Source organism: Heptranchias perlo, chromosome 12 (assembly GCF_035084215.1).
Source record: "Heptranchias perlo isolate sHepPer1 chromosome 12, sHepPer1.hap1, whole genome shotgun sequence".
Taxonomy (NCBI): Eukaryota; Metazoa; Chordata; class Chondrichthyes; order Hexanchiformes; family Hexanchidae; genus Heptranchias; species Heptranchias perlo.
The window spans coordinates 55582989-55605010 of record NC_090336.1 but is presented as its reverse complement, the minus strand read 5'-3'; the positions used below and the strand labels follow the sequence as shown (position 1 = coordinate 55605010).

Here is a 22022-nt window from a genome sequence, read left to right as displayed (position 1 = left end):
GGGCAGTTTCAATAATGGGCGGCTGATCTGCAACAGCAGCAAGTTAAAAGTCTATCCCCTCTGTGTTTAATTAGCGCAAATCATTGACTATTTCTAAATGGAGGAGATATTACAAACCAAAAACTTTTAGTAGCCAATATCATTATTAAGCCCATGTTAGAAATGAGTGCACACAATATTTAGTCAAGGTGACATACTGAATTACATACAATTAATTGAGGTCTCAAGTTATTCGGGTGACCCTGAAGATTACAATGGCAGGAACTCTAATCTTACTATTTTGAAATACAATTGTTCTAATCAAAAATAACTACAGATTTGTTGCAAGAGCTTTAAAAAATTCTTGAACTTATTGGAGCTATGAACTCTCTTTCAGATTGACAGATGAACACAACCAAAAAAAAGCTGTTGGCTAATTTCCACAACAAATGTTTTATACAGATCTGGATAACATATTTGGAAGGCAACAAACTTGTCAGATTGTCTAAAATTGCAATAATCTGGAATGGGGCTAAAAATTTCTTTAACATTTTTGCTCTTATGGTGGGGAGAGGGATTCTAGAACCAAGTTTTAATATGATTTCTGAAATAAGTGCTCACCAGCTTTCTTTCTTTAAGCCAAAACTACTAGTTAGACACAGACTACCAAAAATAGCAATTTACTAATTTTTACACTTTAAAATATGCTATTTCTTTTTATTTGACCCCATTTCAAAAAAGACCCCATCTCAGTAAAAACCTGAAGGTCAAACCGTCATGCAATGAATATCAGTAGTTATTAATGCAGCTCTTGAAATTAATTGAACGATATGGCTATTTTTACAACAGAGCTTTCATGCCAAGTCTACAACTAACATGCACTCAAAAATTAAATAAAAAAGCAATCCAAAATTCAAATCAAACCAAAACATAAAGCAAGAACACCAGAGTGGAGGTGTAACCTGAACTTGGAAAGGTAGCAAGGAAAGTGGGCTAAGATTGATGGACAGTCATTTGGTAAAAGAGAAACAAGAAAATAGAACATGAACAAATTATGTGAAGGGAGGAATAAAATCTCATAGGACTTCAAATACACAGGGGTTAAAAGCAAATAATAGTAAACAGAATATAAATTTAATGACAAAAGCTGAATTTATATTTATTCCAAAGTTTATTTATTGACTTCCAAACCAACCTTGCCCTGTGGGATCTTTGCTGGACTGTCCAAGCCGACCTTTTTCTTTCTTACCAAACAGGCGCCCAATAGAAGACTTGATACTTTTCTTTTTGGGGGCTTTGTGAAGAGAATCTTGGCTGCTGTTGCTGCTACTGGGATTGCTGACTTGGCCATCCTGTGATCCTGTTGAACTGTGTATACATTAAAAAAAAGTATTTAAGTTTGGTAAAAAAAATTATTTTTAAAAAAAGTAAACCGAGAATCAATGTTTGGAGCACTGTGTTCACAAATATAACAGCAAACACAGTAACCTAACTTAGTTTAAGCTGCGTCACCAATATAAAAATGTAGAAGCAAATTTCAAGCAGTTTTGATCCAAAAAATGACATGACTGGAGAAATCCACAATTCACAAACAGGAAAGACAATTCTATATTCCACAAAATTTTACTTCAGAGTTTCAAGTACTCTTAACAGTATTACTACATCAATAAGCCGTCCCAAATCTGAACACTGCATCAAACACGTTCAGCCTTCAATAAGGATATCAGCATTGAAATTCTATCACAAAAACGGAAGATATTCTTTTATCCAAAACAGCAATTTGTCTAATCCAAGTTTCATGAAAAATGTCAAAAATTATTTAGGCAATTTTCTAAAACAAATCCTTCCTACAATTTCAAATAATGAATGCAATATAAGCCAGACATTACTCCAAATTGGATATCAAAATATGAAGTGAATTTGCCCACAGTAAATATTATTCAGACAACTGAATGTGACTTCCAAATAAAAATTGCCAGTATTTTTATTTCATTTCTAGTAAAGTTTCTAAAATTAGCTTCAATTTCCCCATCCAATACGGTTGTAGCCAATTCTCTTGATAATTAAATATCCTACTCAATATTGCGACGTTTGAATATAATCAGCTATGATGTAATTGGTAAATGAATTTCAATATCGATAAGTATGTGGTGGTGCATTTTGGTAGGAAGAATAAGGAGGCCACATATTGCTTGGATAAGAAGAATCTAAATGGGGTAGAGGAGCAAAAGGATCTAGGAGTACAGATACACAAATCATTAAAAGTAGTGACACAGGTTAATAAGGCCATAAAAAAGCAAATCAAGCACTGGGGTTCATTTCTAGTGGGATAGAATTGAAAAGCAGAGAAGTTATGTTAAGCTTGTATAGCACCTTGGTTAGACCACACTTGGAGTACTGCGCACAGTTCTGGTCTCCAGATTATAAAATGGATAGAGAGGCATTGGAGAAGGTGCAAGAAAGATTCCACAAGGACGATACCAGAACTGAAAGGATATACTTATCAGGAAAGGCTGAACAGGCTGGGGCTCTTTTCCCTAGAAAAAGAGAAAGTGGAGGGGTGACCTGACAGAGGTTTTTAAGATAATGAAAGGGTTTGATAGGGTAGAGAAAATATTTTCACTTGAGGGGGAGTCCAAAACTAGAGGTCATCAATATAAGACAATCACTAATCAATCCAATAGGAAATTCAGGAGAAACTTCTTTACCCAAAGAGTGGTAAGAATGTGGAACGCGCTACCACAAGGAGTAGTTTGAGGCAAATAGTATAGATGCATTTAAGGGGAAGCTAGATAAGCACATCGGGGAGAAAGGAATGCTGATAAAGTTAGATGAAGAGGGGTGGGAGGAGGCTCGTGTGGAATATAAATGCCAGCATAGGTCAATTGTTTCTATTTCTGTGCTGTAGCTCGATATAAGAACTTCCTGGTTAAATGCATTGAGTGGCTTCACATCAACATTTTGCTGAAATCAGTTCGTAACAAATGTGTGGCAACTGCCCACCTAATCAAAGACCAAAACACATTTCTACATTGGTTTTTGTTGCTAAAACATTACTACTAACCCAATATCCAGATATGATCATCAGGTCTGTTTACAGTATATTATTTCTGTAGATCAGCTCACAGACTAAGCAAAGAAATGTAAAGGAGAAAAAAAGTTGAATGAATTACACCTATTTGGAAAATCGTTTCACCTTCTTATGTCCCGAATATCCTCCTGACTGACTGTGTGACAAGCACCTTGGTTAACCCTGTCCAATCGAATAGACCTTGGTGTGGAGGGTGGTGATGTTTCACACTTTATCGTTGTTTTGTCTTCCCGTGCATCTTCTTTTGATATCTGAGATTATAGAAGAAGTTGTAAATGAGTAAAAAAAGTCAAAAATAAGAATCAGTTAATGCATAATTGGATTTGCAAAAAGCTAACACCACCACATAAACCAAAATTATGTCAGGGTCACATAGATCACACAGACACAATACAGCCTACAACAACAAACAACATAGACACTGGTACAGAAAGCTGCATCACTTCTTTACAAATGAAGAGTGAATTTTAATAAAAGTACAAGATTCTAACATTGGATTTTTGGAAAGAACCAGACAATGCAAGAACTTTTATCATTTCAAGATTATCAGCCAATCGATATGGTTTTGCAGGATTATAAACAAAATGAAGGGTAGCAAAAGCCACAAACAAATGAGCAGAAAAATCCAAGGTGCCAAGTGAAGCAGATGCATTGTTAGGAAAGAAAAATAAGATAAGCAAGCACCAAACTTTTGTTGTATCGCGGGACAGCCATAGAACATTTAGAAGTCCTGCAGACACCAACCATGGATGTTGTTTTGACTTTCATGAAGAATATTACGTAGGTTACAAGGGTGAACTTAAAGGTTGGGCTAAGTCTTCTTTGCACAATTTATCCCCAACTCTCAAATCTGCAAGGATACAGTAGTCGATTTTTCCCCATGGAGAAAACACCACAGCTTCCACCTATCATGGCTTAGATTAAAAAAAAGTGAACAGAATGGGGGAAATCAAACCCTATGACCTCTTATTTTAGATACTGAGCTCCAACACTTAAGCGCCACCATGTTCTCAGTTCAGCTACTGTGTGAACTCATTTATTAGAATATTGAGTATACAATGTTAGAGTAAATAATTTTGTACATTAAAATGTTTTCTGGGTATACCTAAAGCTCACATCAGGTTAACACTGTAACCTACATAATATTCTTTACTGAAGGTCAAAGCAATACCTATGGTTGGTGCATGTGAGGCTTTATAATGCTCTGCAGCTTTCCACTGACACGGTGCTTTCCTGGCATATCCTACACCTCAGGCTACCAAAGGTTTTAAGATTCCCACTCCTGGGAGAATCAGGTTGTGTGTCCTTTACTGTAGGTTTATCCTCACTGAAGACTGCAGTAGGAAATTATGGACCTGGCACAGGGGTTGGTGAGGAAAGACTGTTAGCAATCCTTTCAAATAACTGAATGTTATTCATTCTGATGGCACCAACAGAAGACATCGCAGAGGAAAAGACAGGCTCAGTAACCTGCAAACCCTTGCCTTGAGGAATCTCTAAAGCAGGCTCGTCAAAGCATCCTACCACCAGAGCACTACAAGATAGTCATCCTCCATTCAGAGGTCTTGTGGGTGATGAAGCCACAGCATTTCACTGCCTTCTATGCCAAAGTCTCACGTGGCAACTTTAAGAATAGTAGGAATAGCGATGGGGCAAAATAGTTTGTTTTGATTTTGTGCAATATTAGCACTTCACCTGTACATTAAGGAGACATTACACAATATTCTGGAGTAGGATGGGAAGGGGAAATAAAGGAATGTATATTGAAACCCTGTTTAAATTATGTTCAACAGCAGGAAAGGGAAGAAACCATGTTACTCAGCAGGGAGATGCTACTGTTGTACTGATTGAAATGCAGATTACCATAATGTGTCTTATACAACAACGTGATGCCAGGTGATCAAAGTTCAATTTTATACATTTACCTTCCTACGGTGCTTCCTTAAATCACTAGGCTGACAGACACATGCAAAGAAAAGAGAGAGTCATTAAGGATAAAAAAACTGATTTAAAAGATTATACAAGATGTAGATACATCAGAAATCACACAAACAGAGAAACGGGGAAGGCTGGGTAGACTTTTCTTGAACACAGTATGAATTTTATTCATTTAAAAAGGTTCTCATTTGTTGAGACTAAGGGTCTTTGATGATTGCAGATGTAGTCTTCAAAAGTGATGTGTTAAACTCATTCATTCTACTGTATCTGGGTTATGTTACTTTTCACTAGTTACACTTGATGCAAACCAGCTAATGGTTACCATTTAGTCCTGGTTTAGTTATAGACATTGAAAACTGCAGTGTATTACAGAAGCCAATAAATAACTGGCTTTGTACAGTTTTGTTATATTGGCAGGTCTACGTAGAAATGTTTTAGACTAGTTTCCCCAGCATCCCTTAACTAGACATTATATTTGGTAATGATATAATATGTACATTTGTTGGCTTCATCTGACATATCAAGCATTTCAAATAGTCAATCTGTTTTGCTCTTCTGCTAATAAAGTTGCAATGACAAGCACGCTGTGTCAGGCCTGGTCTTTCTGGAGTAAGCCATTAAAATACTCATCTAGTTTGATCAACATTTAGCACATTTTGCTGCTGACAGTTTAGTATAATCTTGTAGTTGCACATTTCTCCACTTTCCAAAGGATAGCTCTTACATTTTAGGAAAGAACTAGCCAGACATTAAACCAAACATACAGAAATACATAATTTGTTTGCAGCTCATACCAAATTCAAAGTATAACTACATTATGATGTAAAGTTCTGCATTGACAAAATGCAGGCAACAAATAGCTACAAATGCACCAGAGTAAGCTAAAATAATCCTTTTGCTTTTTCAGAATCTCTATGCGATGAAACTGAGCTATCAGGATAATGTGATGTGTAAAAAATGTTTGATGAGAAACAGAACACTGGATTAGAAAAGAATGCTGGAACAATGACTAAAATTACCATGGGAAAAAAGGAATGGAGGATAGGTTAAACACAGAAGGGAACAAGAAAATGGTGATGTTAAAACAAGAGAAAAACCACAATATGCCACCAGAAGCTGAAAGTGATTGCCCGTAAACACATTACAGTAGTGCATTAATCAAATAATTTATCTATAGCTCATAAAGACGGCCAGACTCACCTGAAAGCAAGCATACCATATAGTTACTAAACATCATTCTCCAAACAGTTCTTAGGTAACTTTCTGCCTGAGAACAATCTTGCAGTGAAAGCTGCAAAGCTCAACTTTAATTCCACCCACCAAAGACCGCACAGAAAGAAAAAAGGAGGCATTTGCCATGGTTAATCGCACATGCCACACTGCCCCAAAGAACACTTTCAACACACCACTTTTAGTTACATGTATTGCACACGAGCTTTCCCAATGCATCTTTTATGAGGAGATGCTTTTGGGCCCACTTATATTCAAGGTAACATGCACTGAGAGCGAAAGTTATGAGAATAATTAACTGATGTTTTAAAAGGCAGACGGATAGTCTTGGATATATACCAAATCAAATAAATAATTATCATTGCAGTCTGACAGCACACGTCCCTAAGGGGAATGTGCTATTCTACATCAGTGATGGAGAAGTACAGCTGTCAGGTGTGGCATACAATTCTTACTATTAAGGTTAGTACCAACATTAATCTCTACAATAGAAAGATATGAATATTATGTTTGGTTATGAACAAAGTACTTGGCATAACAGGAGTCGTATGTCAATGATTAAAACTGATGTGTGGTGAAGCTGAGCTCTGCTCACATCTTCATCACTTTCTACTTCCACAAAAAAACACATGCTAAGATTAAGACCTGGGGAAGAAGAGGAGACAAAGTACTAAACGTTTGTGAACAGCTTTATTTCTTCTCATAGTATTAAAGAGCTCTAAAGCCAAGATTAGTCAACTGTAAGTTTTACTGAGTCTCAAAAATATCACCTATAGTTAGTGGATCCCTGTTGCCCATCATGCTTGCTTCACAAGATGTTTCTGAATATTATAAAGAAGTTAAATATCCTGCAGTTCAAATTCATCAATAAGGATTTTGTTCAAAATTTTTATTTTTAGTAATGCCATCTTCAGAGTGACAAGTATGGAAATACATGTACGTTCGAGTCCAACATTCTAAAATGCGTGAACCTTGGTTAAAGTTATCTCAAAATCACAGGGTGGTAATATCGGGTTAAAATTAACATTCGCCCCAATCCCAATGAAACATTATTGAAGTCAAGATGATTTTTTTTTCAAAGCAAGGTCTACATTCAATTTGCCTCTCCCCATGAACCCATAAGACTGTGCTTTAATTCTGCTCGTGAGGTACATCAAAAAAAAATTCCACAAAGTTTAAAAAAATATTCCCTTAACCTACAATCATTGAGGAGAGGACTTTGTAAACTAAAATACTGCTAACGCACATTCATCAATAGTAGATAAACTGATTGCATAGGGCAATTGCAATGTTAGCATGTGACCCAAATGCTTTACAAAAGTACTGCTAAAGATAAAGATATTGCTACCATACAATACAAAGCTTTTAAACTTACCAGGGTCATGACGCCTAGCCGGTCAATCTCATGAGCAGGGTTTCGAGGGGTTCGTCTAGGCGTGGAGTGTCCACTACCAGGTGGAGAGGAACTGGCAAGGGACGAGCCAGTAAATGACGCAGGGAGTGTACCCCCTCTGTATCGGCAAAGATTCAGACCATCAAGGCTACCGCTCCCCACTTTGCTCTCAATTTCTTCTGCCCTCTGCTGTGTTGACTCCTTTTCTTCTTGGATCAGCCTGCAAAACAATCAGGTGAGAACTTAGATCCCTTTTTCATTTTCTCTCTTCAACACATTAGTACAAAATAACAAATTTGAGCAATTCTAAATTTAAGTATTACTAGTTTTTCCTCAAAGCTACCAAGTGGAGTTATCAGATGAAACACCATCCAAGTCTCCAATAGATTTTAATTATGCCCGGTAACTTAAACGTTTAGTCATTTGTTCGGCATGAAATCATTTGCATTCCAATTTATACAGCTACATCATTAAATAAATTTAAAACAGAAATAGACAGTTTCCTAGAAGTAAAGGGAATTAGGGGTTACGGGGAGCGGGCAGGAAATTGGACATGAAGCTGAGTTCGGATCGGTCAAGGCCCTGTGGGTGACGGAGCGGGCCCAGGGGCTGAGTGGCCGGGTCCTCCTCCTACTTCTTGTGTTCTTTAGATTTGAGGTTAGGATCAGATCAGCCATGATCTTATTGAATGGCGGAGCAGGCTCGAGGGGCCGATTGGCCTACTCCTGCTCCTATTTCTTATGTTCTTATATACTCAACACTGAAATATCTTTTATGATGTAGTTTTCGACCTAGAGGTCTGAAACACGTTTACTGCTTTAGATATTAACTAAAGTTACCTTTTTCTAAAAAAAAAATTAAAAACAATCAAGACAAACCTTATTTCATTATTGATGGCATCCAGCTGTTCTTGAAGCATCATAGCCAAAGTTTGGGCATCAGCCTGGCCACTTGGTGACAGAAGATCAACAGAGCCGAATATTGTCTCCCTATCATCTTCTGCATCCGATACCTCTGCATCACTCTCAAATGCCTGGGCTACATTAGCCAAGACACTGGCTTGTTGTGCACGCTCCCATTCTTGCTCATTCAGCGTCTGGACCTGCTCATAAAAGTGTAATGCAATGTGCTCAGAAACAGGATACCGAAGTACGCAAACATGAAATAGGAACATAGGAACAGGAGTAGGCCATTCAGCCCCTTGAGCCTGTTCTGTCATTCAATTAGATCATAATTGATCTGCATCTTAACTCCATCTACCCGCCTTGGTCCCATAACCTTCAATACCCTTGCCTAACAAAAATATAAATCTCAATTTTAAAATTTTCAACTGACCTAGCATCAACAACTTTGTTTGGGTGGAGGGGGGGGGGGAAAAGAGAGCATTCGCTTTTAAAAAAAAGTTGTACAGAAATCACAAATTAAGTAATTGGAAAAAAAGGGTCCATTCCTTCACAACTATGATAAAGATCCATAATGATTAATTAGACCCCAAGAAATTACTGGCCAATTTTTGTAGAAGTTAAAATTGAATTCTGCACCTCTTTCAAAAGTATCAATTCAGAAAGTTTTATTTTGATAGCAATAAAATATGCTTTCTAATTCAAATTATTAATATAAACAGCTTAATAATCTGCTTTTAGAACAAAAGAAAATATATATATCACACAGACGGACCAATGCAGTCACACAAGTAAAACTTGGAAGTGGAAAGAAGGAATATGCAATTTGGATGTGAAGGAGGATGCTAACTGGGGAGGGGTAGAAGTTGCACTGGTCATGTACTTTGAGATATGCAGCAATATTATAGGATACAGGATTAGAAGGTTACAATTATATACAGATCCAAGTGTGAACAAACAGGTTTCATGTGTCTAATGAATGCTCACATGGGCTACAAGTTGTCTTGGGGATGGGGAAGAGATAGAGAATTGTTCTTTTAAAAAAATCCAAAATCCTTAACATCTTTTAAACATAAACTACCATCATTCCAAACATGCAGCGTGGTACATTTCATTTTTTTCTGAAGAGAATTTAGATGGGGTTATTTCTAACAATCTGGTTCTGACAGTTATTTACAGACCGATATTAAGTTATCAAGCCCAGCTATATAGTTCTAGGGTTAGAAAAAAATTGATCATAATGCAAGTCTTTTCCTTCTTCAAAGATATTCAGGTAATCTGGAACCTGGTTTCTGATGTATACCATGCTCCCGCTGCAGCCTAAACCTGTCAATGTCTCGCCCATTGCTGTAATACAACAAATTTACTTAAGTAATATCATGACCAACGAGGTAAAATTATTACATTACTGATACTGAAACAGATCAGGCCTTGGATACATGGTATATGTAATACTATTTACTACCATACAAAACTTGCTTGAGATGTTTGCTTTTCCTCCCCAAAAACCCTTTATTCTCAGTTATTTATATTATAAAATATTTTTTGTGCTACCTCTATGGTGGATTTGTAGTATTTGCTAAATATGGAAGCATGCTTTGTATATTCATCCTTTCCCCAAACCCTTCCTTCTTGAGCTTATTTACACTACAAAGATTTTTTTCTCTATCCCTTTCTTCCTACACTGGATTTATAGTGCTCGCTGAAGCTGCCACATCAAGGAGGTTTTAACCCCACAGTTAAGCCAACGAAACAGCACCTGTGTTAACAGGTGGTCATTTGCCAAGATCCAGGCCTCACTGATTCCATAATATCTGAGCGAAGCATCAAAGTGCCTCAATCATCCACCTCGGGACCGAGTGCAAACATCAGTTCCCCTCAATGACAAAAAAAAACCTTTACCGAACACTTTTCGCTCAGTATTTTTATTTAATAGCTTAATCTGTAAATGGAAAATGCTGAATAAAATAAAATCTCTCATTTCAGTTTTCTTCCTCTGCCACTTGATATGTAAATTTTGTGCCTGGCTGTCATGTGGTGTAAAAATTGCAATACACTCAATGTTGTAGCCCCAGAGGAGAGGGATAAAAACTAACCTCCACCAAGGACAGAACCACAGAAGTTTACTTTTTTTTATTCGTTCATGGGATGTGGGCGTCGCTGGCAAGGCCAGCATTTATTGCCCATCCCTAATTGCCCTCGAGAAGGTGGTGGTGAGCCACTGCCTTGAACCGCTGCAGTCCGTGTTGTGAAGGTTCTCCCACAGTGCTGTTAGGAAGGGAGTTCCAGGATTTTGACCCAGTGACAATGAAGGAACGGCGATATATTTCCAAGTCAGGATGGTGTGAGACTTGGAGGGTAACGTGTAGGTGGTGGTGTTCCCATATGCCAGCTGCCCTTGTCCTTCTACGTGGTAGAGGTCGTGGGTTTGGGAGATGCTATTGAAGAAGCCTCGGCGAGTTGCTGCAGTGCATCCTGTAGATGGTACACACTGCAGCCACGATGCACCGGTGAAGGGAGTGAATGTTTAGGGTAGTGGATGGGGTGCCAATCAAGTGGGCTGCTTTATCCTGCACAAAAAGAGACCATTCAGCCCAGTATATCTGTGCTGGCTCTTTGCTAGAGCATTCCCAATACTAATCCCACCGTCCTGTGCTCTCCCCATAGCCTTGTATCTTCCTGTGCTTCAAATACTTATCCAGTTTTCTGTTAAAAAGATGCAACTGTCTCCATATCAACCATTCCCTCAGAGTATTTCACACTCCAACAACCTGTGTAAAGATATTTCTCCTAACCCCTTCCTCTGCGATAATTTTAAATTAATGACCTCACGTTGCTAATTCCCAGAGGAAATAAACTTTCCCCGTTGACTCATTGAAAGCTTTTCACAGCTTTGAAAACCTCCATTAATTCTCCTTTGAGACTCCCCTGCTCCAGTAGGAATAGTTCCAGTACCATGAGTCTCTCCTCATAACTATAGTTTCCCATCCCTGAATCATCCTGGTGAAGCTGCACTGTATATTCTCCAAGTATTTCACGTCCTTTATATAGTAGGGTGTCCAAAACTGCACACAGTACTCCAGCTGTGGCCTAACCGATGTTTTGTACAAATGTATTACTAGTTGCATTTCTCTTTCTTTCAACACAATATTCTAGCAGGAGCTAGAATTTCCAAGGATTCAAGGCCGTTTGAAAGATCCAAGCTGTAGGTATGACGCAGATCCAAAGCCCAAGCCCCAAAGAAGCCTAAAATACAATGGCAATATTTGTGATTTTGGGTAAGTTTTATTTTTTTTTCCCAAATTAAGTTCATGTATTTTGATGGTATAAATTTAATTTGTCAGGATAAGTAGTAGGTACGTAGAAATACAACATGGATGCTCCAAAGATGTGAAGAAAATTCTAATAGTTTGGTTGGTTTTAGCATAGTTGTTGTTCATTATTAGTAGCCTTTTCATAGCTTCTGGGTAAAAGCAAATACTTAAAAGCAAATTTTTACATATGATTTTTGATGGATACATTTAAAGTTAATGAGGCTGTTGGGCTAAATGTCATGGTTTGTTTAACAGATAGTGGTTTGTGATTGATTCACATTTTCAAGAAAAAAAAGTCAATCAGGACTTTTTGATCTACAGAGATTCAGAAGATATGATGCCTATGGACAGATGCCAGACTTCTAGAAACATAGAAAATAGGATCAATATGATCATGGCTGATCCTCTATCTCAATACCATATTCCCGCTCTCTCCCCAAATCCCTTGATGCCTTTTGTGTCAAGAAATCTATCTAGCTCCTCCTTAAATATATTCAGTGACTTGGCCTCCACAGCCTTCTGTGGTAGAGAATTCCACAGGTTCACCACCCTCTGAGTGAAGAAATTTCTCCTCATCTCAGTCCTAAATGTCCTACCCCATATCCTGAGACTGTGACCCCTCGTTCTGGACCCCCCAGCCAGGGGAAACAGCCTCACTGCATCCAGTCTGTCTAGCCCTGTCAGAATTTTAAATGTTTCAATGAGATCCCCTCTCATTCTTCTAAACTCAAGTGAATACAGGCCGAGTCGACCCAATCTCTCCTCATATGACAGTCCTGCTATCCCAGGAATCAGTCTGGTGAATCTTTGCTGCACTCCCTATATGGCAAGTATATCCTCTCTTAGGTAAGGAGACCAAAACTGCACACAATACTCCAGGTGTGCTCTCACCAAGGCCATGTACAACTGCAGTAAGACATCCTTGCTCCTGTACTCAAATCCTCTTGCAATGAAAGCCAAACTCAAATCCTCTTGCAATGAAAGCCAAGTCTAGTCTAGATCAACATATTTAGAAGGTCACCAGTTATTGTGGAATGTTAGATTTATTTTTCCTTGAACACATGTCTACTATTCACAATGATAAAGAATTAAAATGTCACTAAATAAGTTATACTTTAAATAGAAAACTGTTAAACACCGTTACTTGGCAAGTGGTATTTTAAAAGAATCTGGGATTGAAAACTTTTTCACACGACACATGGCACATAAACTTACATGCTGCAGAAATCCACCAGAAAAGCAGCAGGAAACAGAAGACAAAAATAAGTGCATTATCATTTGAACACACCTAAAGTTACTTAAATGGTATACATCAGTTGTGTATTTCAATGAAAGAAATGAGATAACATTACATTGCAAAGGGATTTTAATTTTCCCAGATAAAATACATCACGAAGGAAAGATCAAGAAGTAAAATGGAATAGTTGCATGAAAATGTAAATAACTATTTAGCAGGATAGGATCAGCAAAACTAACAGCACATAAGGTACTCAAGCACATAACTTGTTGGTGCCACCACCAGAGCTTTAAGTAATCCAAGAACACTGAGCTAATGAGCAGTGAATCACCAAAAACAATGTCAGGTTTTTCATATTATGCAGCATATGGCAGGATTACAGGCAAGTAGAATCACCACAAAATTGAAAAGACCCACCCCACCGTTATGAATTATCCATCTGTTTCTTGGAAATAATGAATCTAATATGTATACACAATTCTAGAATAGCACAAACCATGCCTATAAATTGAATGCATTTCTAATAAATTAATCTAAAATGACATGCACCTAACAAATACTATGAAAAGTGCTTTGAATGTTATAGTGATAGCAAAAAATATAAAATTATATTAATGCTGTGCTGCAAAGTTATTCTATTAACATCATTGTCACCAGTATTGCAATTTCAAAATCTGTGCAGAAATTATACCAGTGAAACTGCACTCAACAATTCCTACCATGCACAATGCTCCAGTGAGGTCATAAGTCAGCAACTGTTCTCAGACAGCACATACACCAGCTCCCTCTATGTGGGAAAACAAAATGCCTCTTATACTGCTCATTAAAGAGAATATTCCACCAATATTTGAGTTATTGGGTTGTAAATATTGAGTGCCATTCCCCCCTTCCATTCTTGTCCTTATTCAAGTTGCTACTTTTTCATTTTGCCACTTTGTTTTGCACTTTTTAATCTATTTCGGCACTTTATCTTTGTCACTTCCCTTCTCCTCATTCTTTCTTTTCTCCATAGCACAAAGCAAAAGCAAGAAAAGGAATAACAGAAGATGCATTAGTCATACCAGAATGCAAGTATCACTTCTGTTTGGAGTTTTGATGCACCTCGAGTGGCACATTCCTTAAAATAAAAACTATTTTGTTAACATAGATGTGTAACTTTTGGTAGGACCGAACAATAATGTATAAATCTGTAGTACATTATGGGGTTGATTTTAATCCCGAGTGCATTTCGAGTGGGCAGGATGGGGTGAGTACTGGCCTAAGTTTCAGGCTCAGGACATTTCAACTCCCGATCCTCATTTAAATGCCACTACTCCACTTCCTGGCCGGAAAAGGTGTGGAGAGGGCACAGAGCAGCTGCCTGCAGTGAAAAAATGGGTGTCCCCGAGCTGCCTGCCAGCTTCCACGCAAATGGCAGGGAGGTGGTTTCAGGAGTATCTCTTGGGAGGGGAGAGGGAGTCCGGGGCAGGGGGAGGTTGCGACTTTCTTTGTGGGGTCTGGAGGAGCACTCCTGCCCCCAAAAAGGAAAGTTTTACAGTTACCTTGCAGGGTCTCTTCTGTCTGCCAACCAACTGCATACCTGCTTCAGCCCGGCGGGAAAGCTGCAACGGTCTCCAGTTAAAATCCAATCAGGGTCCCAATGATGTTATAGAATATCAATCTTTATAAATTCACAAGACTTCTGCCTGCTTTAAGCGGGTGCCTCATCCACCTGCAGATTAAAATCCGAAATGGCATGCAAGGGTCAAGTTCTGAGCGGGTAAGTAACTTGCTTGTTTTTAAACTGCACATCTGCCCAGTTTCCACTGAGCAGGTAGATTTATTAGAGTGCTGAATATGCCTTCAAAAGGTTAGAGACCAGATAAATTGCTTCCAAACACCTGGTGAAAAAAACGGTCAAAGACAGAACATTACAAACAAGAGCAAAGCAAGAAATTTTACCTTTGAAGGCTCATCACGTAAAGCTGCTAAGCGGCCCTTCTGAGTTCTACGTAATACTGGTGTGCTGCTGTATGGGTCTGGATGGTTGTCTACCTCTGATGTAGGTGCTAACGGGTACCTAAAATCGGAGGTACTACCTAAATGTGACCTGCTAGAACAAAACATATTCAACATTTGTTATACATTTTTGGGTAAATTCAGTGATCTCCTGCACCCAGCAGCGAGCCTCGCTCGTTAGGGATAGAACTACAACACAAACTGCTTCTCCAACCCACACTCTATTGAGCGAGGCTCCCTGCTGAATTTTCCCTTTTAAAGGTAGATGAATTAACAGCGCAGATAGATATTAACGGTTATGATATAGTTGCGATTACGGAGACATGGCTGCAGGGTGACCAAAGATGGGAATTGAACATCCCGGGGTATTCAATCTTTAGGAAGGACAGGCAAAAAGGGAAACAAGGTGGGGTAGCGTTGTTAATAAAGGAGGAAATCAATGCAATAATGAGGAAGGATATTGGCTCGGAAAATCACGATGTGGAATCTGTATGGGTGGAGCTAAGAAACAAAGGGGCAGAAAACGTTGGTGGGGGTTGTCTATAGGCCCCCAAACAGTAGTGGAGATGTAGGGGAGGGCATTAAACAGGAAATTAGAGACGCGTGCAAGAAGGGTACAACTATAATCATGGGTGACTTTAATCTACACATAGATTGGTCAAACCAAATTAGCAATAATACTGTGGGGGAGGAATTCCTGGAGTGTGTACCTGATGGTTTTCTAGACCAATACATTGAGTAATCAAGTAGAGAACAGGTGATCCTAGACTGGGTATTGTGCAATGAGAAAGAATGAATTAACAATCTTGTTGTGCGGGGTCCCTAAGGGAAGAGCAACCATAACGTGATAGAATTCCTCATTAAGATGGAGAGTGAAGTAGTTGAATCCGAAACTTGGGTCCTGAATCTAAATAAAGGAAATTACAAAAGTACGAGGTGCGAGTTGGCTATGATAGATTGGGGAACTTTACTAAAAGGGATGACAGTGGATAGGCAATAGCTAATATTTAAAGAATGTGTGCAGGAATTACAACAATTATTCATTCCTGTCTGGCGCAAAAATAAAACAGGAAAGGTGGCTCAACCGTGGCTTACAAAAGAAATTAGGGATAGTATTAGATCCAAAGAGGAGACATATAAAATTGCCAGAAAAAGCAGCAAGCCTGAGGATTGGGGAGCGGTTCAGAATTCAGCAAAGGAGGACAAGGAGATTGATTGAGAGGGGACAAATAGAGTATGAGAGTAAACTAGCAGGGAACATAAAAACTGACTGTAATAGCTTCTATAAATGTCAACAGATAAATATTAGTGAAAACAAATGTAGGTCCCTTACAGTCAGAAATGGGGGAAATTACAATGGGGAACAAAGAAATGGCAGAACATATAAACACATACTTCGGTTCTGTCTTCACCAAGGAAGACACAAATAACCTGCCAGAAATGTTAGGGAACCAAGGGTCCAGTGAGAGGGAGGAACTGAAGGAAATCAGTATTAGTAAGAAAATAGTGCTAGGGAAATTAATGAGGCTAAAGGCTGACAAATCCCCAGGGCCTGATAATCTACATCCCAAAGTACTAAAGGAAGTGGCCCTGGAAATAGTGGATGCATTGGTGATCATCTTCCAAAATTCTATAGACTCTGGAGCAGTTCCGACAGATTGGAGGTTGGCAAATGTAACCCCACTATTTAAAAAAAGGAGGGAGAGAAAAATCAGGGAATTACAGACCAGTTAACCTAACATCAGTAGTGGGGAAAATGCTAGAGTCTATTATAAAAGATGTGATAACAAAACACTTGGAGGGCATTAACAGGATTGGACAAAGTCAGCATGGGTTATTGAAAGGGAAATCATGCTTAACACATCTACCGGAGTTTTTTGAGGATGTAACTAGTAGAATAGATAGGGAAGAACCAGTGGATGTGTACTTGGATTTTCAGAAGGCTTGTGATAAGGTCCCACACAAGAGGTTAGTGTGCAAAATTAAAGCACATGGGATTGGGGGGAATATACTGGCATGGATTGAGAATTGGTTGACAGACAGGAACCAGAGAGTAGGAATAAACGGGTCTTTTTCCGGGTGGCAGGCAGTGACTAGTGGGGTACCGCAGGGATCAGTGCTTGGGCACCAGCTGTTCACAATATATATCAATGATTTGGATGAGGGAACTAAATGTAACATTTCCAAGTTTGAAGATGACAAAAGCTGGGGTGGAATGCGAGAAGGATGAAAAGAGGCTCCAATATGATTTAGACAAGTTGGGTGAGTGGGCAAGAACATGGCAGATGTAGCGTAACGTGGGTAAATGTGAGGTTATCCACTTTGGTTGTAAAAACAGAAAGGCAGATTATCTGAATGGTGATAGATTGGGAAAAGGGGAGGTGTAACGAGACCTGGGTGTCCTTGTACACCAGTCGCTGAAAGCGAGCACTCAGGTGCAGCAAGCAGTTAGGAAGGCGAATGGTATGTTGGCCTTCATTGCAAGAGGATTTGAATACAGGAGCAGGGATGTCTTACTGCAGTTATACAGGGCCTTGGTGAGACCACATCTGGAGTATTGTGTGCAGTTTTGTCTCCTTATCGGAGGAAGGATGACCTTGCCATGGAGGGAGTGCAACGAAGGTTTACCAGACTGATTCCTGGGATGGCAGGACTGACATGTGAGGAGAGATTGGGTCGACTAGGCCCATATTCACTAGAGTTTAGAAGAATGAGAGGTGATCTCATCGAAACATATAAAATTCTAACAGGACTAGACAGATTAGATGCAGGGAGGATGTTCCCGATGGCTGGGGAGTCCAGAACCAGGGGTCACAGTCTCAGGATACGGGGTATGCCATTTCGAACAGATGAGGAGAAACTTCTTCACTCAGAGGGTGGTGAACCTGTGGAATTCTCTACCACAGAAGGCAGTGAAGGCCAAGTCATTAGATGTATTCAAGAAGAAGATAGATATATTTCTTAATGCTAAAGGGATCAAGGGGTATGGGGAAAAAGCGGGAACAGGGTACTGAGTTAGACGATCAGCCATGATCATTTTGAATGGCGGAGCAGGCCCGAAGGGCCGAATGACCGACTCTTGCTCCTATTTTCTATGTAAGTCAAGAAAAAAATAAACATTTGCTGGATAATAATTGGATTTGCCAGTACTTTCATATATATCAACTGCTTATCAACTAACAGCTCCTAAAATTGAATAGTCTTCATGTGGAAAAAAAAGCACACCATAAAGAACTTTGGAAGACTTCGTTAAAACTTATCTATATACTTAAAGGGTAACTGAATGAATTGACTTCCTGTTTTGATGGAGCAGCGGAGGGGAGAGAGGAAGACAAAAGAATGTTTTCTGTAAAACAGCAGTGTGTGGGGAGGGAGGATCAGTTTGGTATGGTCATCATTAAGGTCATATTGCAATTAAAAAACATCTACTTCAGGCATTAACAGAGGATTGCTTGTGGGACAGGCAAAGGTTTTCTACGTATATTATTAATGTTTTTTCACTAAACATGCAAGACAGCAGATTATAGGACAGATTTTATGAATTTGTGCTCCTGGCATCCAGGGCCTGTTGGCTTCGGCACCCACATTCCTACCATGCATTCCCGATGCAGGAAGCTCAGTCGCTACTGACGTTTTTCCTCCTGGAGTTTTTGATTTCAAATATTTTGATCTTAAACAATATTTGTCTATGAAATGCACTGCATTCATTAGTACTTTTCAAATCAGTATTCTTGCATTTGAGTATTTCAATGTTCACAAGGTTATAACTGCACAAACACAAGGAAGTTTTAGCAAATAAGAAACAATGACATGGCCACTCTCCAAGTAGGCCTCAATTTGCAGCTTTGAAGACTCTACTGTACAAACCTCACAATAAAACATGCTGAGGGCAGCAATACTTACTGCAGATTTAGGATGCATTTACACAACAAGTTTAGCTCCAGTGTGAAGCCAAAATCTGTTCACATTGTTGCTAAACTTGTGTAGTGCAAATTTGCATTAATGACCACACTCATTCTGGGACGAAGCGGAATGAGACTCCTTCCTCCCGTGTCATGACTGACATGGACACCCATATCAGACTCCAGTGTCAGATTACATATACACTACAGTTTCATGTAAACATGCACTTACACAGCAAAGATGCTCCTCAGTCATCTGCTTTATTAGTAATGGTAAACAGCAGGATTTTCTCTTTAGGAGGTAGGCGACAAACTTATGGAAAGGTCTTAAGGGGCTAGATACTGCTCAAATTAGAGATGTTCTCCAAACTATTCTTTAGGAACCTTTCCAACTGATGCTAAATAAAAGAAAAGGAGATTGAAATTGTTTACATAATTTGGAAGTTATAAAGTTTAGGGTGGATAAAATATTTTATTTGCCACTTCTCCATCCAGCAGGTTCTCTGAGCTGTCAGGAGGTAGTGCTGAGGACCAAATAGGTACTTTGACATAGGAAAAAATCTGAGAGTTAACCATACCACTTTTGCCCACCTCTGTGTCTGTGTACCTTAGCAGATTGGGAAAATAAGGTACCTTGAAATCCTCTTCCCAAAGCAGAAAAAAACTGTGGTTAGGAGGAAGCTCCAAACAATTTAACAGACAATCAAAATGTCATAAATATTTGGACATGCAAGTATCAATGTAAATGAACAAGGTTCGAATTGTTTTGTTAAGAAAAAAAACACAAGTTTGCTTCTCTTTTTTTTAAAAAGGGGATTGCACATTTTAAATGTGAATCTTATCCCAGCACAAGGTGTTTTGTTGATATTGCATCAAGCAAAGTTAGGATCTCAGTTAAATGAATTGTTCAGCATTTTATTCTGAGAAGTCACTGGTCAGGTTAAGTGAAAATTCCTAAACTTCCATCTTACTGGAACTGGCATTACTTCTCATCTGCATGCCAACAGAAAATGCTCAATGTTTCCAAGTATGATCATTTTCAAGTTATGTGATAACTAGAAACAGTAATATTTTTCTTTTCCCTTTTTTGAAGGGGTGTTTTAGTGTTCTTGGTCCCTGAAAATAGGCAGAAAGGTTAAGGGAGGGCTTTCCAGTGTGTGGGGCAGAGATTGTTGAAGGATCTGTTGCCAAAGCTATTGGGATGAAGGTGGGGAATTCAAAGAGTTGTAAGAGGAGAGGGTGTGTGTGCTGGAACATAGGACTGAAGAAGGTTGAAGGGGTAGGGAGGAGTGAGACATGGAGGGACCAGTGCAAGAGGACAAGAATTTTGAAATTGATGCGTTGAGGAACGGCAATCCAAAGACACAAGATCAAAACATTTTGAACATTACATTTCTTGAACAACTATTAAATATATTTCTTTGTATTAGCTAATATTGCACATACTAATGCATTGTTCACATTTTTCTATTTGTGATGTTTAGATAAAAATTTGGAAAATCGTAGAAAATAATTAGATTTTTAAAAATTTTTCCATTTGGGAATTTCTTATAAAATACCCAAGAAATGTATTGCTGCTACAATGCTTCGATTAACAAACATGAGCTGAAATTTTTTTCACAATGCACAAATTATGGTACAGTCAAACATACAATTGAACAATTTTGTGCAAATTGGTGGATAGAATGGTATTTTTATGTGATACCTATGATGCAGAGAGTCTCCAAAAGAAGCTGCTTTTACTCTCCACTGATCATTTTCAGCTCGTGAGGTTTCAATTTCAACCAACAATTGATCCTGAAATGTAAAATTAAATTGTTTGAAAAAAAAATGCAGTATAGTGATAAAATTTAAATATAAAATGTAGTGCAATTTGTCTAAAGCAATCAATTGTCAGTTCCAATACATCCATAACCTAAATTTGACCCTGCATTAACACTGAGCACCTGAATCCCAAAAATTATTAAATAGTCCAAATTTCACTGTATAATTACAGCCTAAATGTTTAAATGGGTCTCTCAAATGATAAGCCGGTCCAGATTTACAAATCAGTAAGATAGCAGCATCAAAGATATTCAATGAAATTGTTAGTTTTCTGACCCATTTTGGAAAAGGTCCAATAGAAGTTAACAGAAGTTGAATCTCTAACTTCTTCCAGTTCTAATGAAAGGTCATCAACCTGAAACACTGGGCTCGAATTTAGCAGGCCTGGGGGTTCCCAGCGGGTGGTCCTCCGGGAGCGTCGAAAACGCGGACGGCTAATCGTGTGCGTCCCCCACGCGATCGCGGGATAATTGGACCGATTAAGCCCTGCTTCCGGGTTCTCCGCTCCCCAGCTGCGTGCCGGCCGGCTGCGCATGCGCAGTACCGTCGACGCGATGTAGGAGCTCCACTTAAAGGGGCAGTCTCCCAAAGCCCCTCCTGCTGCAATCAAGAGGTTTGAGACGATGGCTCAGCCAAGGGGAAAGGCTGCGCCCCGTTTTTCAGACCTAGCACTGCAGCTGATGCTGGAGGGCGTGAGGAGGAGGAGGGAAACGCTCTTCCCAGAAGATGGACACAAGTTCCCTGCCGCCGCCACCAGGAAGGCATGGGCAGAGGTGGCGGCAGAGGTGAGCAGCAGGGGCAACACCCCAAGGTACTTGGGAGCAGTGCCGCAAGCGCTTCAATGACCTGACCAGGTCTGGCAAGGTGAGTACACCAACGCACCCTCCCACATCCCGTCCCCACCATCACGCCAAACAGATCACAACCCCTCCTGCACAGCCACCACTGCGCTCCATCAGCAATCCTCACAGCCACTCATTCACCATCCTCGCCGTGCACGCAAGTACCCACCGTCCCTGACCCCACCCGAACACTACCACACACCCCAATCCCCATGCAATGGGATGGGCACGTGGCCCACGCATCCTCCCATCCATCTGCGCCACGCTCAACCCAACCACACCGATGCTCGATGCGTCTCACGATGCAATACGCACCCACTCACACATCTGTGTTTTGCCTTCACAGGAGAAGAGAAGCAAGAACAATCTCGA

General features: G+C 39.5%; 1 protein-coding gene across 9 annotated transcripts in view; it reads right to left on the bottom strand.

Annotated features, from left to right (window-relative positions):
- Window positions 1–22022, bottom strand: part of LOC137328046 (liprin-alpha-1-like) — a 128121-nt gene that overhangs the window by 24798 nt on the left and 81301 nt on the right. For 5 of the 9 annotated variants that reach the window (XM_067994151.1, XM_067994142.1, XM_067994145.1 and 2 more), the window contains 7 exons: window positions 20690–20781; window positions 15026–15176; window positions 8510–8733; window positions 7614–7851; window positions 4996–5025; window positions 3176–3321; window positions 1175–1347 (listed from right to left, as the gene is read on the bottom strand). In XM_067994151.1, coding sequence (XP_067850252.1) covers window positions 1175–1347; window positions 3176–3321; window positions 4996–5025; window positions 7614–7851; window positions 8510–8733; window positions 15026–15176; window positions 20690–20781 — 1054 coding nt within the window. The remainder of the gene's footprint in view (window positions 1–1174; window positions 1348–3175; window positions 3322–4995; window positions 5026–7613; window positions 7852–8509; window positions 8734–15025; window positions 15177–20689; window positions 20782–22022) is intronic. The other 4 variants (XM_067994144.1, XM_067994149.1, XM_067994146.1 and 1 more) reach the window with 3 other exon arrangements.